The sequence below is a fragment of the Strix aluco genome, chromosome 29 (genome assembly GCF_031877795.1).
Source record: "Strix aluco isolate bStrAlu1 chromosome 29, bStrAlu1.hap1, whole genome shotgun sequence".
NCBI classification, from domain to species: Eukaryota; Metazoa; Chordata; class Aves; order Strigiformes; family Strigidae; genus Strix; species Strix aluco.
The window spans coordinates 2,328,148-2,346,047 of record NC_133959.1 but is presented as its reverse complement, the minus strand read 5'-3'; the positions used below and the strand labels follow the sequence as shown (position 1 = coordinate 2,346,047).

Sequence of the window (17,900 nt, the reverse complement as noted above, 5' to 3'; positions counted from 1 at the left end):
CTGGATGCTATCATTCTAGTGAGCACAGAACCTTTGGTAGTGAACAGCAGTAAAATCAAGTTTAAAAAAATAATAGAACTTTTAGAATATGTAGAACGTGAGAGCTATTTTAACTAAGTTTTTGTTACCTCAGAAGTTACTCCTGTTTCCAGAAGAGATGCAACCACATAAGCTGTCAGGGAGATCTTACCATGGATTCCACCCTGGAGGGCAACAAACACAAACCATTGCATGAAAACTAGAGAAAAGGATACTGGATAAAGAGACTCTTGAAGAAAGACAAAGAATATGTTGTATCTGTAAGAGAAGCTGTGGCATCACAGAACTTCTTTTCCTTTGCACAAAAGGAGTACAAAATTAAGGAATCCAACCCAACATTGTAGCTTCCTTCCCTAGCAATAGCCTGAGAACACACTCAGTGCACATAACTTCATACTCCAAGACATGACTCTCAAGTGTTTTGCAAGACTTAACATCTTGCTTTCCATTCTCATGGGACAGCACACAGATACGGTCCTTTTTTTTTTTTAAACTGAAATTTTCCTTGTTCGTCCTTTGCTATTCTAGCCTTTCAAGTGCAACATTCATATTAGGCATAAGGAAACTGCATGAATTCATGCTTTGATAACAACTTCAAAAATGCACCTATTGCATGATTTTAAGTCTGTATAGTTTTTACCTGAATGTCCTTATTTAGTATCCTGCCCATAGCAGGAAAAGAGCCATCTTCTTTCTGATGCTGGATGATCCAGTCTTTGGCAGCTGTTAGTTCTTTTGGGTCAATGAAAATAAACCCGCGAGACTGTGCAAAGGACTTGAGGACAAAAGCTGTTAGCCTGTAAATACGAATTTATCATCTTTACTGAGAAAACAAATTCAGAATAATGTATCAGTAAGGGGAAAACAACATTCTTAGAAAGCACAAATTTTAAAAATCTTGTTGGGAAAACACTAAGTATTGTTAAAAAAAATTAGTGGCACATAAAAGCACCTGAACACTGTCCAAACTTCTGGAGAAGAGCAGGATTAAGGGTCAACAAATTAAGTTGAAAAGTATAACTGGAAGATACGTTTGTCTTAGTTATGACACACTCTGAAATTCAGTTCCCTTTTATAGGTGCTCATCTGCCACCTAAATTATTAAAGCGTTTATATGAAGAATCAATAGCCTTATAAATATGGAATTATTTGTAAAGAAAAGAGGAGTAAGTTTTCCAATTTTGTTACTGTCCTAACTAAAAAAAGAGAAATCCAGACCCACTGCTAAAGTCTGAGGCTCTGTTAGACTTTATACAGAATTAAGACTTAAGAAAGCAACAGAAGTGTTTTTGGAATTCTAAACCTCTGACATGCAACAAGTGCGAACCCTGGCCAGCTTTGGGAGATTGAATCATTCATTTTACAAGCCTCTGAGGAATGGGAGGGTAGAAAGCATGCTGCCTGGCAGGGGATTTTTCAAGTGTTAAGTAATTCTGTGTCACCATATTTTACATCTAGGGACTGGGAGATGCCAGATCCGAGATAAAAGTTTACTATCTTAGAAACAGTGAGGCAGCATCATCATAGAAGTGGTACTTCCCCTCAGATGAGTTCATGAAGAAAATCAGTTTAAAGCAAAATACAGAGCAGATGGAGAAGCCAAATAACAGCACAAGCAAATGAATGAAGACAAGTATCTACTACATCTGAGACATTGTACTCAACTAACACACTAATGTGATGTAACGTACAACCTTAAAGGCCATGGTTTCCTGAGGGGGACATTAGTGAGATGAGCCGATTTCTCAGTTTCATAATTTCTGGCTCTCATATTGTTTGACTCTGAAAGGTCCTGCACTTAATTCTCAGGGCATAAATCCATCCCATTCCATTTCATCCATGAGGGGATATAAAGCAGTTGGGAGAAAGACTTCTTTGGGGTTTTTTGGGTTGGTTTCCTTCTACCCTGGTAGAAGCCTCTGCCGCTTCTAGAGAGAGCAAGTTTCTGTGCACATGCTTCAGGTGAAGCTCTATTCCCTAGTGGAATCAGGTGCTTAAATGCTCCCTACATTGCTGCTCCAATTCCAGTAGACCAAATGCGATCCTTAACTATAGCGTCTGTGCCTAAAGCCTGGACATATTAGTAGATATGACTATCTTAACTGCCCCTGAGTCTTGAAACAACTACAATACACCTACTAATGTAGTATGAACACTCAGCAGCATTGAAACAGTAAGTCTATAGACACTATTATTTCTATTCTCCACTGTGTGCAATACCATGATGGAAGCTGGAAAATTACTCTTCTTTCCTTGCCAATTGTGTATTTTTCCCATTTAGCAAACACTGAATTTTCTAACTCTGTTTTAAATAGCAACTCACCACATACTCCCCGAGGAATCCCTCTCGCCAAAAGCGCTGTATGAACCATCTTGTCTCTTGTAGGTCAGCTGGCGCTGGTAGCCTGGAAGTCACAAAAGAATTGGGGGAGTCCAAAATCCTCACACAGAGAAAAACAAGTATTTAAAGTGAATGAAGACTCAGACCATCTGGCACTAGTGTAAGGGATTCTGCTGCTCGAGGCAACCTCTTATTTTGCTGAGAGTGATAGAGCCAGCTCTGTGTCCATACACTGTAGCTTATTCAGAAATCCATTCAGGATAACATCTATAAGACTATAACTCCTGCATTTTGGCCAGTAGAAATGTTAAAAATTTGATATCCCTCTGAAAAGGTGCAGTATTAAAAGAAAGATTTTGACTTAAGCATACAGCCATTCTCCTTCCATTTTCCTGAAAGCATGATGCAGATGAAGTTTTTTTTCCTTTAACAATACAACTGGACTTTTCTCCAAAGCTGTTGCCTGGGACAACTAAACGTGACGTGACAATAACAGCTGTGATCTTAATGTATATGAACACTTCCTAACTACTAGGGCTGTCTTATAAGGCTTGTTTTAGACAACAATTATTAGCAAGTTGAATGCTGAAGACAACAATTCTCTACTGGAATGTCTTTTGAGACTGAAAACGAAGATAGTCAAAATGCTCTTCCTATTAGGAAAATAATTTGCTTCTCAAACCTGTTTGCCTTCTAACCATGAACCGCCCATCCTAACAAAGCACTCCAAGCCTCTGTAGTGAGGAATACAGAATAGACACTTTGAAAAAGCTCTTAAACACCCACTGGAATCAAACGCTTCCGAATGGGTATTCCTGAGACAGAGATATGTCAAACCTGTAAGAAGTCAAAGACATTTAGTGCCTGCTTAATTCCCTGACATATGAATAGATGTTTTATTCCACACTGCAGGACATTTTTATGGGAATGGATTACTTTTTCATTTCCGGAGGCGAAGTTTCTTTGTTGACCTCTCTAGATACAGTCAGCTCCACAAGTAAGGGCTGCCCATGACTCCTACACTTTTTCCTGTTGCTCTATAGCCTTCCAGTGCTCACAGGAAATGCAGATAACATGGTATGAAAAATGGGAGGAACAAAGTCCTAGACACTCTTGCAGTAAAAGCATCTTTGTCTGGGAGTTGTGGGATATATACAAGTATGTGGCAGAAAGTGTAGGTAACAGCGTTTTTTTTTTTCTTCCTCCAAATAATAGCTGTTACATTAAATTAGCTTGCTTTTCTTCTACATAGGCCTCAGATACAATTTACTACTGAGCACTTTCTCCTTTAAATTGCTCCTAAGTGTTCATTTCCAATGTGTTAGATGGGCAAATTAAGTACTTCTATTTTTGTATCAGTTTTATTTTCTGTGCTTTTATTTGAATGTTCATTTTGAGTTGACTTATGCTTCATTGCTCTTACATTTATTCTTCTTTGCTTGCTAGGTTGATAGTGGCACAGACTTTATGTTTTGCTTCCTCTTCTGAAATCTTCTGTTTTCTAAACACTCCTCTAGATGCTTGGACTCACTGGAGAGGTTCACCTTTCTAGTTTTCACCTGTTCACCTGCTTTTGTAGAACTGCATTGTGGGAAAGTAGAAAAATTACTGACTAGTTTAGCTCAGGCCACTTCTAGAGATTAGGGAATATATGGGAATTGTTGGGTATCAGCACTTTCTGTGACAGATGACTAAGTGATGAAAAAGTTTTCTGGCTTGGTAAGTCACAAAAGCCTAGAGTGAGCAAACAGACTTTCCCATCTAAACCTTATACTTGGCAGGGCTCCAATAAACACAGAAAAGTTTAAAACTCTTGAGGATTTCTTCTGCAAGGGTTAATTAGCAGGCAGAGGTTGGAGCCAAAAACCTGGAAGGTTTGCAGATTCGTAAAAAGAAAACAAAAGCAAATGATATTGCAAAGGAGACACTGACATGGACTATTAAAAAAATGCCTTTGTCTTACTGCTATCAGCAAGCACAAAAAAATTACAAGTGAAACAACTGTAGCCAGGCAAAGAAAGCAGCACTGGGCTTTTGCTGCTGAATACAAGAAATATATTACATATTACATTTTATATTTATATTTTCAGAGGAGAACCACCTAATCCTGTCACCTCTGATTTCATGACATGACTATTGTCTGACTCATACCCAAGACAGCTTTGTCCCTTTGGGTCACTCTTGTTTTTAACGATCTCTGAATTCTTACTTGTCCTGAGAATTGTATTTAGTTATAAAACTATTTTACACGTGGCTCTTCCCAAACAAATGCTGAGAAAAACAGTGCATAAAAAGATAGGTTGCTTTGAGCTGTTTAGTGACATAGGGGAGAACACTGAAAGGACAGATAAAAGCCTTCGTTATATGGCTCTAGGTTAACTACTCTGAATACTAACTTTTGATTTGGGGTATACTGTTACTAAGAAAATACTGTTAAAAAAGGAAAGTTCAGAGAAGAGCCATGCAGTGACTAAAGGACTGGAAAGAATTTATGAATAAGGCAAAAAACCTAAATATACAGATTTTGACTAAATTTAATTTTCCTTGACTTTCTGAAATGTTTAAACGTAGAAATAAGCTGCTTAAGGAAAAAAAAAGATAAAATATAAATCAATAAGCAAACTAGGAGTTATTGAAACACTGGCTACATATCAAGGGAAAACATCTTGCTGTCAAAATCTGTTAACCTGTGAGATCATCTACAAGAAATGATGAATTCTCATCAGTTGGGATACTCTTGATTAGAAAGTACAACATAGTACTAGTAAAACTCTCTTCTAACTTACAAGCCTTTTCTCCTTCTATAAATTGTAGGTGTAATGAGTTACCTTGAACAAGGTAATCAGTAGCTTCACTCTCCACCTCATGACTGAGTTGTTTGGTTTTCTGCAGATATTTCAGGACAAAAACATTAGGAGCAAAATGGATCATGTTCTGCTCCCCACATCCAAATGGTAATCGCAAAAGATTGTCCAAGTTGTTCAACGTAGGACCCATCACATCTCCTGTTTGAAAAAGAGGTGATGTGTTCAGTATCAAGGAATTATGCTTTACTTCCTTTTGATGTCTTATGATTAAAACCCACCAGACTACACTAATTTCTACTAGCTACACACAGTCAGCTTAAATAAACTGTATCATAAGTTCTAAGTCCCTCAAATGTTAAGTCTTAGCCCTTCATGCTCTTGCTGGAATAAAGGAATTTCACATTTCAGAGTGTGATTATCCATGACTCCCCAATTTAGACTACTAGTTTAGAACACAGCACAATTTGTGATTATGATGATTATGAAATGAATACTGTGAATTCTGACAGTGCCTCTGCAAAGCCCTCAGATGCTATCAAGTCACTGTCAACTCAAACAGGGTTCAAACAAGTGACAAAAACACCCCAAGCAATTAGTTGTCCCAGAATTAAGCAGCATATACTTTTATATCTGCCTATGACTATCTTATCTGGTGTGTATTACTCAAATACTGGTCAGAGGCAAGTAACAGCTGGAGTATCTCTTCATATTTGATAACTGGTACCTAGTGATACCTCCTCATAATTGATACCTATTATTGAAGCCGTAGCTCTTTCTGATCCTGGAATTATGTTGTGGGGAACTCCAAGAGTAAACGCTTCATTGTGATTTTCATCAGTCTCTTCTTTTCTCCAAATTTTAAACTCTCCCATTGACCCCCAGCCTGTGGAAAAGCCAATGTACTTCACCTCAAGCTGTTTGGGGACTGTCCACTCCACAATAATAGACTCATTTAGCACTCGAGTACCATGGCCAACCTGAAAGGAATAAAAAACCATGCAGTTCTGAGAACCGACACATATGAAGCCTAGTAACAGATGCGTGCATCAGAGAACACTGTAGATGGCCCAGTACCTTTCTCTTTCCCACCCACAAAACAATCCAAGGAAGTTGAATGAGAATTCCACAGGCTTGACCTCCAAGGCCTTTAGCACATTTAGCACTAAAACCATCGAAGACTGAGGTCCTGAGAACGTACTGTGGCAAGGAGATATGTTCTGTTTAAAACAGCCTGATATAGAAACAGCCTTAATATGGAAAAAACAACAGGAACGGAGCTTTCACCTTCTACCACAAGTCTAAGGAAAATCTGCTGTATGTGTGCTCAAACTCTAAATAAGAAAGCAAGAGACTTCCAGACCATTACATAGATAAATTCACTACCTGGATAATTCCATTTTTCCAGCTGATCCAGAAGCTGCGGAATTCATCCCAGGAGAGGATACCAGCTGTGTCCCTGCTGGCCACCGGCTCACCCATTTTGCTTACAGAAATCCATGTTTTAGTATTTTGATGTCCACCAATAACAATCTCAGTCATCTCTGCCATGTCATGTGGACCAGAGGACAAGGCCAGGTGAGCATCATTGTGTGCTTTCACAGCAATGTCAAAGTGTGTCATCTGGGCAGGTTTCTGCATGTACTGGTACTCATATTTATTAGGTGTAGAAATGTGTATTTTCTCTAGTCAGAAAAATAATGGAATGTTGTAAGAATTAGAGCTTAGATAACAAACTTCAGAAATAACCCATAGCTAACTACTAAAATTTAAACAAACAGACCTTTCCTAAGTACATGTTCTTTTTTCCAGCTTCTCTTAAACAAACTATAAAAGTACATGTGGATGTTTCTTTCCATCTTCTATTCATACCCCTCTTCCAATACAGAAGATCCTTCAATTCAAACTGCTCAGCTGGATTTCTTATGAAGTCTGTGAGTGATTTTTCAGTTCTAATCTAGTGGTCAAAAGCATCTCTGTTTAGCTCCTGGAGCCAACTTTGAGCTATCCAAATCTCAGGCAGAAAGGACATACTGATTCCAGAACTGAATTTTAAAACATCAACTGAAAATATAGTACAGTCACAGTTACTGTCCACAGTGCTGAATACTTAAACTGTTTCATAAAGTAAAGGAATTTAATTGCCATTTCCAGAAATCACTTGGACAGTTAGAACAAATTCATAATTAGCCAGCCAGGTAAGAAAGACTCTATTCAAAAGTTCCTCCTACACACCATAACTCATCGATCACAGAGAAATGGAAACAAAGATTTTTTTAATTTTTTTTTTTTTTCCATGAGATGAAGCCACACATTTCTATTTATAACTAAATCAAACAAACTTAATATCTCATTTGAATAATGAACTTACCATTTGGGCAGAAGAACACACTATAGGTGTATTCTCTGGACAGTCCCTCTGGCTATATAAAGACAGAAATCCATAAATAAAAACGTAGTGCTTGGATTAGCAGTAACAGCTATTCAGTTTTACTTACAAAATACAGAAATAATATTTTGCTACTGTACAGTGTTTTATATCCTTTATAGAAAAGTTCTTACAATGTATTCTGTTAACTACAGATATGCTAACCACTACCAGTGAATCTCACATCACAGCATATTTCTTAAGATTAACCGAGCAAGCTTATCTGATAAAATTTCTATCCCTTTTTTCTTCTGACAGTATTGAAGATTCACCAGCATGAACTTGGAATCAAGTGGGCTCTTTCTGTACATGTACCACTAAAATTGATTATTTCCAGTCATCATAAACATACTATAAATCAACTTGAAGATTCTTATAGAACCATTTACATTTGATTAACTACCTAAAAACTTCCATGATTTGCCCAAGCATTTATAATTTTGTTTCCTGAATTATTACAAATTCATATTTTCTTACCTCAATAATCACACTACTGCGAACATAATCCACTCCCACCGGGGTCCTTTTGTCCATATAATTGTCCTCTGAGTGCTTGCCATTCTTTAAGGTCTGCATCCCATCCTGACAGCAACTAGTTCCACCATAAGCAAAAGCTTTTGCTAAGAAACAGAAGGGAAGACAAGCAGAGATTTTGAGATAGGAAGATCTTCAGGAGTTCAAGTGAAGATCTAAACTGATTAGATACAGCTGATTAACAATACATCAATACATTACAGCTCTCTCATACTACCTTTATTCCATATTTGAATGGTCACATCTAAAACTGGACAATATTTGGACAGTCACGGGGCAACAGAGAAACTCTTCCCCAGTTTCCAGTGTTGCACAATTTTTACTGTGATTATTTGCTTGAAAAATGTACAGAATTTGTTGTTATTCTCTTATTTAAAAATTTCCACTGATCTTTTCAGGGAGATGTAACAGGTCCAAACTTTACATGACCACATATCACACCACAGGAAAACTGATGACTAGAGAATCTCCTGAAGTTTGTTCATACAGACTCATCAGTACGTTACAAGTACAGAATCTGTTTCTAAGAAACAAATGAGGTTGCAAAGCTAAGTTGGCAGAAAGTGGAATGAACGATTCCACTTTGGGGTACTAGGGAAATAAGAATTTTCTTCTGAAAGAGGAATAAAAAGTAACACTTGTGAAACTCCCTCAAGCAGCAAGCTATTTTTATTTCTATACTACCAGTGATGTTGCTCAGTCCAAGCTCATTGAAGGACAAAACGATAGAGGTGGGTTTAGCTTCCCCAGGGGCAACGCACTTCTTTCTTGTCAGATGGTGTTTCCCAGGATGCCCAACAAACTTTATGCCTTTTGGAACAGAAATCTTCACATGGACCTGTGAACATTTTTGAATGCCATTTACTGCAAATTTCAGCTGCAAAACCAATTGATACATGTGAAAAATCTGAAAGCCACAAAATGCTTAATAAAAATCATAGTATGCCCAGATTATTCATTCTTCAAATCTTCCAGTAACCTATTTGACTGACTGCATTACTTTCAGCTCAGCAATTCTACAAGTAGTTCAGAATGATACTACTGGAGCTAGACAGATAGTGAGTTTGAGAAGAAAACATCTAGGGAAACAGGATTTCTTGAAAAAAAAAAAACCAAACATTCTTTCAAAATAAAATACTGCTAGCACTTTTCTGATTATGAAGGAAATTCTTCTCCGTGGTTCAGCATAAGCTTCCTAATTGTCTTCCCCACATTTTTCAAGATTTGTATTTCTGAAGTGTTGCAAGACTCTTCAGACTACTACAGTTGTTTCAAGCTAAAAGCAAATAATGACATTTATTCATATTGAAAAGCAATATTTTTATCTTGTTCAAAGCATTTATGCTGAGCTTATCACTATGTTATCCTTATCTACTACCTTATCTACCGTAACCTGCAGATCACTGAGGAAATGCTGATCATAAACTGGAATTTAGTAACTTAGTAAGAGGAATAAAGAGGGCTGTTACCTCCACACAGACAGCTAAATAATTGTAGACAGTCAGCGGGATTTTGGTCTGTTCTCCCCGGATGACGTGGTATGGCAAGGTGAAATCGATGAAGAAAGGTTTAAATGTCTTCAGTTCTGTTTGACTGGCAATGCCCAACCCCTTCTCTTCAGACAGAGCCACAGCTTCAGTTATCCAGGTAGTGATGGAGTCTGGCACTTCCACACGTAGCTGGGCTTCTCCCGACGTATTACTACCAAAGAGAACAGGGAATAGCTTGGCTTGATCAAGTTAATGAAACGCTTTTGAACGAAGCTCAAGCACACACAGCCAAACATGTTGGGGAATTCCCTCCAGATCCAAACTTACAACACAGCACCAGTGTCTGCTTTGAAGGCAGCGTACAAAAGGCTCAATGTTTTCTATCGGGTTTTTTGAGACCTATGCACCTTTATAAGGAGCAGAACAGCAAGTAGGTGCTTTTGCAAAACACAGTCTAACATACAAACTCTTACTGGATTAAAAGCTTTATAAGGCATTTGCAGCCTCATTATAGGGTCAAATTTCTTAGAGGCAAATGTCTGCACTAAGTCAAAAAAAAAAAGAAAGAAAAAAAAAAAAGAAAAGAAAGACTCCTAGACTGAAGTCCTGGATAAATTCAGCGATAATTTATTTAACAGCTACTGAAATAAAAGTAATTTTTGTTGGACCCCATTGTCCTTGTATACATTGCCACATTGCAGACTCTGCTTGAACATAAGGGCAAATGAGAAATTTTCCAGATGCCAAGTTCAGCAACTGCTTGTCCAGGGGAGCCTATTTTGATTCAGAAACATTTTGGTTGGTTGGTTGGTTTTTGGAATGCATGACTCAGAAAATTTCCAAAAACATCATTTTTTTCCAATGAGGGCTGAAACTAATTATTAAAAATCAAATTTCTATTCTGAGTATTTAGCTTTACTGTGCATACCACAACAGGATATCATAAACCTGGTATCCTCTTCCCTGCTTTATAATAATAGAAATTCAATTTTGTTCTGCAGACTTTGCTATTTCCCTCCTGCAAAGAAGCTTTGGCCTTGCCTGGAACAGAAAACATTTCCTCTAAAGCAAGAACAAAAGCTATTTCATGGCTCAACTGGCAGGATGATTGGTGCAGTTATGAGTACACCCTAAGGTTGTTTTCTCTCAAGTTCTTATTTATTCCCCAGAGCTTGATACACAAGCTGCTAGCTCAGTAATCTTTTGAGAGCAACGTGCATCTTAGTTGGCATGGAAAACGAGAAAGCAAGGTCTTCAGAATAAGCTCTGTGAGTCTGCAGCATAGCACAGTGTCTTTCAACACTGCAGTACCGCCTGATTCACATCCAGGACAAACCGAAGAATTGCGCTTTCACTGCTTTTCAACTGAAGGTTATTCACATTTTAGGCACCAATGAAGTATTTTTACTTTCATCATCTAAATCAACTGTTTGTAATTTTCAATGAGCCTAAGCTATTGTAACTGTCAGTAACCAGGCAGCATATCACATACTGCTCTGTGTATTTATATTACAGTAGGAAAAGGATTAAAACAAGTAGTCTGATAAAAAACTAGAGATCACGATGCCTTTGAATAGGCATGCTAGTTTCGGTCAGTCTCCAGGCACTCTGGTCAATGAACATGGTTCCCCAGCTCAAACTACAGAGGGAAATGCACTTGGCTTGACAGCACCAAGTTATTTTAACTTCTTTTAAGCACACTAGTTTCTTAATATTTAGGTCTTCATCCTAAGTGGAGTTAGGTAGCTGGTACCTGCAATAAACTTCAGCCCTGAAGAGTAAGCAGAAGGGTGTCCTAGCTCCGGAACTGGCAGTATTCCACTCTGTTTAACCGGACAATTTGTTGCAGCTGATGTTCTTTCCACTGGGATTTCAGCCCATAACCAGCATTAACATTATTTTCACACATGAGGGCACTTACTCTTCTGGGCGGGGGGCCAAAGTACACACACATTTCCAGCCATTAGACCCTCCAGCCAGGCTTTAGGAATTTTTAGAATTGGTTTGGGAAGTTGACATTAGGCTTTTGTTTCTTTTTGAGGATTGTATATTATAATTGTAACTGGTAGAAGAAAAAAAAAATTCTTCCTGTTCAGGAGAGTGGAAGTCAAGGAATGCTCAACTTAGTTGTTTCTAATGAAATGAAGTGGAGAAAATGCAATCTGCAACTTTTTATTCCACACTCTCCCACTTATAATTAACTGCCCCAGCTTGCTGAGGCCCAAACGGGCACTTCTGGAATTCTTTGTGTATTTCTACAAAGCATATTTCATGCTCAATTGAACAGATTTGAATACACTTGCTGCAATTCCTGTCAAATTTAATTTATAATCATTTATTGAGAATGAAGTTTACTTGCGAACCTGGAGAAGCCTTTTAATAATTGCTTCAAATTATCCTAGATGTGCTGTTTCTGAGAGAGATTAGTTATCAGGTTATTCATTTATAGTTCTAGTTGTGGAACCATGATTTATTTGGCAGCAAATGAAGGTTTTGGGGAGATGCTCTTGCATCAGATGAAAGAGGAAGAAGGGCTCTGTGCAATTTAAAAAGTGATCAATATAGAATACTCACCCGTGCATGGTTAGGCTATACCAGCATTTACAGGAGCAGCTATTCTGTCTCCAGCTCCTCACACATATTACCCTGGGATCATTTTCCCACTAAAGCATATGCAGCAGTTGATGCTAGAATAGGGGTGGAAATGAAGAAAAACACTAGCACCTGCTGAAGCTGACATTTCTAGACTACTCTAGGGTCCAAACACAAATCCAGACCCAACTCATCCCCCACTGTAAAGAGAAACTGGCACTTCTGAGGGGCTGGTCTTGCCTCTTGACTGTGAGCTCTAGCAAGATTCCCCATTACCCCTCACTCCCAAGTGGTACATAGAATTCTGGTTCATATGAAGGTTTTAGCCGAGAGCTAGAAGTGCATCATCACTTTATATCTTACAGTCCCTTTTTACTGCAAGAACAGTCTGACATTCATGTATCGAGAGGCAAGCTTAGGCAACAAGTAGTTCCTCCCCGTAGCTAATCACTGCAAACCTATATCCTCATTTGCTCTTCAATAACCTGTCGACACACCCTTTCCGTAAGGGAGTAAAACCTAGAAATGTGTTGAACCAAACCATTTCTGCTTTTCTTCCCTGAAGATACTCCTCTGCTTGTGACACCATGGTGAATTACACGTGGGTCACCATGTAGTCACAACTGACAGGTTCAACTTGAAGTAAGTGAATACACTTTAAGACCAGGTGAAATATTACAAAGAAACATTGATTAAAGCAGTAATGAATAAAAGCAAGAACAACAAAAAAATATTAGAGAATGCCAGTGTAACTCCAGTAGGTTTTAAAGAGCTTTGTTTTCTGCAGTTGAAGAGGATGCGACCCTCTGGATATAATTAAGGAAATTCCTTGTCAAATACCTGACATTGAGGCAGTGCCAAATCCACGTTTCAGGAAAGAAGGTTCTTTTTCTCTTCTCTGCTCTGCTAGAACAAGAAATAAGTCCCTGGCAGTTAATTTGTTTAATAAGACAGTTTTAACAGTACCTGATAAATCAGTGTTATCACCTGAATGCAGCTCACATGACCAACCAAAACTCTAGCTGGTACAGAATCATTAAAAAGTGAACGGGTATCATGCATAACACAAATTACATAGTCTTTCTAAATGATCCCCTTGTGCGCACACTCATCAAACAGTCTGGAGACACAAATAAGAATTTTAAAAAATAAGATAATCTTAAAAACTTGTGTAAATAATATAATCTAAAAAATACAAATGTTTTATGATCCAAATTCTCTCACCAAATGAAATCAAAGGGAGCATATAGAGCATGTGATTTCCCATGATATCACCTTACTAATAGCAGTTACTACAATCACTACTTGATACTCCACTCTGTTTCTTCTCTTGGAATTGTCTTGATCTGTAATATTTTCACAATTTAGTCCATTTTTCTACACCTGTGATGCTTCATTATCTTCTTCTTAACTAACCTCCAAAACTTACTCTGCTAAGAGGCCATCAGATGGTGCAGAATACAAAAGGGAGGCCCATCCTCCATTGCAGCAGTAGACATAATACTTAACGACTTTTTCTTCATGCAGTACCTCATTTTATTTATTTTGACCACCAGCTGAATGGTCAAATAATGAGCAATGAGCAACTCTGCAAAACAAGGACTAGCTTGCAAATATTGAGAAGCAGCAACTCAGAGAAAACTGAGATATGCAAAGAGTTTCAAATGATCATTTTGAAGAATATTACTTGGCATTTTTCTAGAATTAAATTTAACAAAGTTGTGTCAGTTATAGTTTTTGTTGGGTCTAACAAGACAACAGAAGAGAGTTTCCTCACCACCACGTTGCCTAAAGCAAGCAATTTACTTGGGGCATGGAAGTGAGAATATCAAGTGAGAAGCTGAGAATATAGAAAAAAAACAGCTAAGAGTATCATAGACAATATGCATTACAACAAAAATGTTACCTTGGTGCTATTTTAGAATGCATTGTAGCCACCAACGTCCCAGTATGAGGCTGAAAAGCTGGGACAGCCTCATCTGTGTACATGCCTCCGTTCTGTCTGTGGTTTAAGCTGACTATATCCGTCATTACAACCAAGCCAGTTTCCTAGACAATAAAAATGAATACCACAAGACAAAAACCAGCAAGGAAAAAAAAAAAAGAATTAGACATGTACCAATAAAAACTTTTCTGAATAGAATCTCCCAATCCTATTCCAACATTCATGGGGTAAATTTCAATTGAAACTTGAGGATTTTTAAAAACTTTATATAAAAATGACTGTTAATGTGAAAATATGTAGACACTTTATAGGCAGAGATTTTATGAGAAAGCTCTTGTTTGCATGGAAAATGCATTTAAACCCCTATCTAGCATTACCGGGCATGTGTAACTGCCAGGCAGCTACAGGTGAAAAATTATTACACATATTTTCCCCTTAGAATATTACATTACAGCTTTTTACCCTTCCTAAAAGTTTCCAGTGTGTTCTGCTGCAGTTAGCAGGCAGCGCTCACATCAGACATCACCAACTCTGCACTACCAGGAATGCCAAGCAAAATGGAAACTGTCCACACAGCTTCACAGTAAAAATACAGAATTCATAGGAAAGCTGTCTGCCAGCTCTGTCCCCTAAATGCACTTATTCATAAGAGACAGCAACTCCCAGACACCAAAGGAAGCGTGAGCTTTGTTCTTCTTCTATACACATCCAATTGTTACAAAGCAGGTATACAGCAATGCATACGTACCAGCTATTAACATACGCATCTTTTCCCAAGAGTTTATGCCTCTCAGTAAGAAAAAAATGCATCAGAACAAAAACCCCGCCAGATCACAGGCAGAGAAGCAGCAGCGGATAGTAATGAGGATTTAAAGTTTATGATTAAGAGATTGAGGCATTGGGGGAATATGTGGAAGCCTGTGGGGCTTAAGACAACACAATAGAAAATTTAGCTAAAATTGCAGAAAGGACAAAGAATAGAGAGACAAGAGGATCTGAAGAAAGCAAGGATCATTATTATTAGCAGTTATGTGAATTAAAAATGGAAGGGACATCAAACATTAGACCTGCAACACTGGTTCTCTAGGCCAGTCTATCTTTAAGAGTGGCAAGTAGTAGAAACTTACGTAAAGAATATAAAACATGTAACATGTACAGCACGGCCTTTGACATGGCATGTCCTTACAGTTTCAGGCAATCAGGGAACAGAGATTATGTGCTGCAGTGGTGTGGAAGGCAAAGAGGTGGGATGTAAGCAGAGTCTGAAAGGGTGGGTGGACTCTACTGTGCAACTGTAGGAAGGGAAGAAAGAGGCCAACAAGCAGCACTTTTCAGATAGATCAGGTAACAATCATTTTAATCAAAAGGAAAGCTAGAAGCTAATGGAAACATGTCTTAAAACCTACAGATGAGTGAAGTGGTTTTAGCTTAAAGGACTGCACTGTTAGTACCCAAAGCAATGAAGAAATGAAGTAGTGCATGAGTACATTAAATAACAAGAACTAACTTGTTTTAAACGCTCAACTCGAAAGTTGATGCAAATACACAGCACAGATCAAATGAAGTAAGATTTTTAAAATCTGGTCAAGTCAAACTATTGAAAGACACCAAGCATACATAATTACCTAAGTATATGGCATTTAAGTAGCAACTTGATCAAGGATACAACGAAAACATTACTGATCTTTCACACAGATGGCCACAGGAGCTGGCAGGACTGGGGCAGGAAAGAAGTTTAAAGGATTTCCAAAGGATAGTCTAAAAGGGAAAAAGCTATAAGGAAAGACTCATGTTCTACCTTCCTTCCTTGTCAAAGTGACTGCAGAAGAGACCTGCAAGCTCACCCATGATTGGAGAAACCTTCTGGTCCCCTGCCTGATTCTCCTGAGCATCAGCATGAATTCCTTCACCCAACAGGATAGCTGGCCCTCTCATCAAGACTGACCAAAATAAAAACATGTTTCTCCAATATCTTTGCTGGAACAGTGTACTCTCTGTTCTTGGAAATTACTTTTCAGACTACCCCCCGGGAGAAACAGCTCTCATGTGAAAAAAAATAATGGCCTATGGAGCTGAAAATTATCCTGCAAACATGAAAGTAAAAAAGACACTCCATAGAGAAGTGAGGCTGATTCTTCCTACTGTAAACGCGAAGCGAGCATCCTTGGTGATGTCCCAGTGCCAGGGAAAGACAGAAGATCTACGGCGTCTACGTGAGGACATGCCTGGCCACCAGAAGTGCCCTTCTTCCTTCGGAGCTCCAAAAGCATCAGATACATCATATTCTGCAAGCTCTTGAAAAACCTGCAGGGAAAGGGAAGAGACTGCTGTCCTTACGTAGAAAGGCTACTTACTAAAGGTAAAGTGCAGGTAGCAGTATTAAGAAAAAGACATCAGTGCCTTAAGCTTCTTTTTACCTGACTGGCTGTCAGCTGAAAACCTGTCTTCAGCAAGTAGACACTCTTATCCACAGTGGCAATGCAGACACAGCTTGATTTTGCAGCTCTGACCTTGATGTTCACAACATCACCAGGTCTGGTCTCATTTGCTGAGAGCGCCACTGCAACCTAAGAATTTAACATTAAATCCCGTTATCTCGACTCCTAATCAGCAGACGAAACTACAAAGAGTAACAAGACACCAGCCCTTCCTCTCCACCAGCTGCATTGGCAATACCTGATTTTCAAAGGAGGACTTCACAGTGAACTGCAGGCTGTCTGTGACCCCTTCTCCATTCTCCCTGACGTAATACACCAGGAGACGGCCCAAGGGAGCCATGGTGTGCGCTACTGAGAAACGGAGGAATGTCACGCAGACTTCAACCTCCGCTGCCGGGGTACTGGTAGGTGCTAAAAAATAAATTGTAAAAAGGACAATTTTATTTCTCAAAATCACTGTCTTCCTGCCCAACCCAAATGCTGTGAGGCACAGAACTCTCCATCCAGGACTTGCTGTTCTCCCCTTGTTCCTGTCCCACATGTTCTTCTTGAACTCCGAATGTTTTTCCTTCCTTTTTCTTTTCTTTATGAAAGCTGCTAGGCAATTAGCACCCATAACTAATGAGCAGTATGGAGAAGGTGGGTAGCAAATGGCTACCCAGTGTTTTCCTGCCCATACAATCAAGTAAGTATACAATTATCAAGCCATTTAAAATCAACAAAAAAGGACAGCTATTGCTGCAGAATGCTGCTGAGAGAAAAAGTATAAATGGGTTTGAAAAAGGATTATGCAGTTTATAGGAGCTTTGTATCACTAGCAGCAGTTAAACAGAATCAGAGAACAGTTTGGGTTAGAAGGGACTTTTAAGGATCATCCAGTTCCAACCCCACTGCCATGGGCAGGGACACCTTCCACTAGACCAGGTTACTCAAAGCTCCATCCAACCTGACCTTGAACCCATCCAGTGATGGAGCAAACACAATGCCTCTAGGCAACCTGAAAATACAACAGCTCAGAACCAGCCTTCAGTGCCGAAAGTTATTATGAATTCTTAAACCATTGATTACCAGAAGCTGGGTGGGTACATTGAGGGCAGCTTCTTTTATTTTTTTCTCTAACTCCCTGAAACTGGCTGCTATTGCAGACATGTTACTAGGACAGACTTTTCCTTTGGCGGCTCTTGTATGCATCTTCCCAAGCATACCATTCTTTATCCCCCTGTTCCCTGAATTCACATTTGTATCTTTCTGTTATTCGTTGTACAAACTAGGAGCCCACACTCCATTTC

The 17,900-nt window shown here is 38.8% G+C and overlaps 1 protein-coding gene across 2 annotated transcripts in view; it reads right to left on the bottom strand.

Moving 5' to 3' along the window:
• Nucleotides 1–17,900, bottom strand: part of CPAMD8 (C3 and PZP like alpha-2-macroglobulin domain containing 8) — a 57,532-nt gene that overhangs the window by 25,417 nt on the left and 14,215 nt on the right. For both annotated transcript variants that reach the window (XM_074808774.1, XM_074808775.1), the window contains 15 exons: nt 16,850–17,022; nt 16,591–16,740; nt 16,316–16,477; nt 14,135–14,277; nt 13,069–13,131; nt 9,616–9,847; nt 8,831–8,984; nt 8,090–8,232; nt 7,556–7,607; nt 6,571–6,869; nt 5,939–6,164; nt 5,209–5,385; nt 2,363–2,444; nt 680–836; nt 129–203 (listed from right to left, as the gene is read on the bottom strand). In XM_074808774.1, coding sequence (XP_074664875.1) covers nt 129–203; nt 680–836; nt 2,363–2,444; nt 5,209–5,385; nt 5,939–6,164; nt 6,571–6,869; nt 7,556–7,607; nt 8,090–8,232; nt 8,831–8,984; nt 9,616–9,847; nt 13,069–13,131; nt 14,135–14,277; nt 16,316–16,477; nt 16,591–16,740; nt 16,850–17,022 — 2,288 coding nt within the window. The remainder of the gene's footprint in view (nt 1–128; nt 204–679; nt 837–2,362; nt 2,445–5,208; nt 5,386–5,938; nt 6,165–6,570; nt 6,870–7,555; nt 7,608–8,089; nt 8,233–8,830; nt 8,985–9,615; nt 9,848–13,068; nt 13,132–14,134; nt 14,278–16,315; nt 16,478–16,590; nt 16,741–16,849; nt 17,023–17,900) is intronic.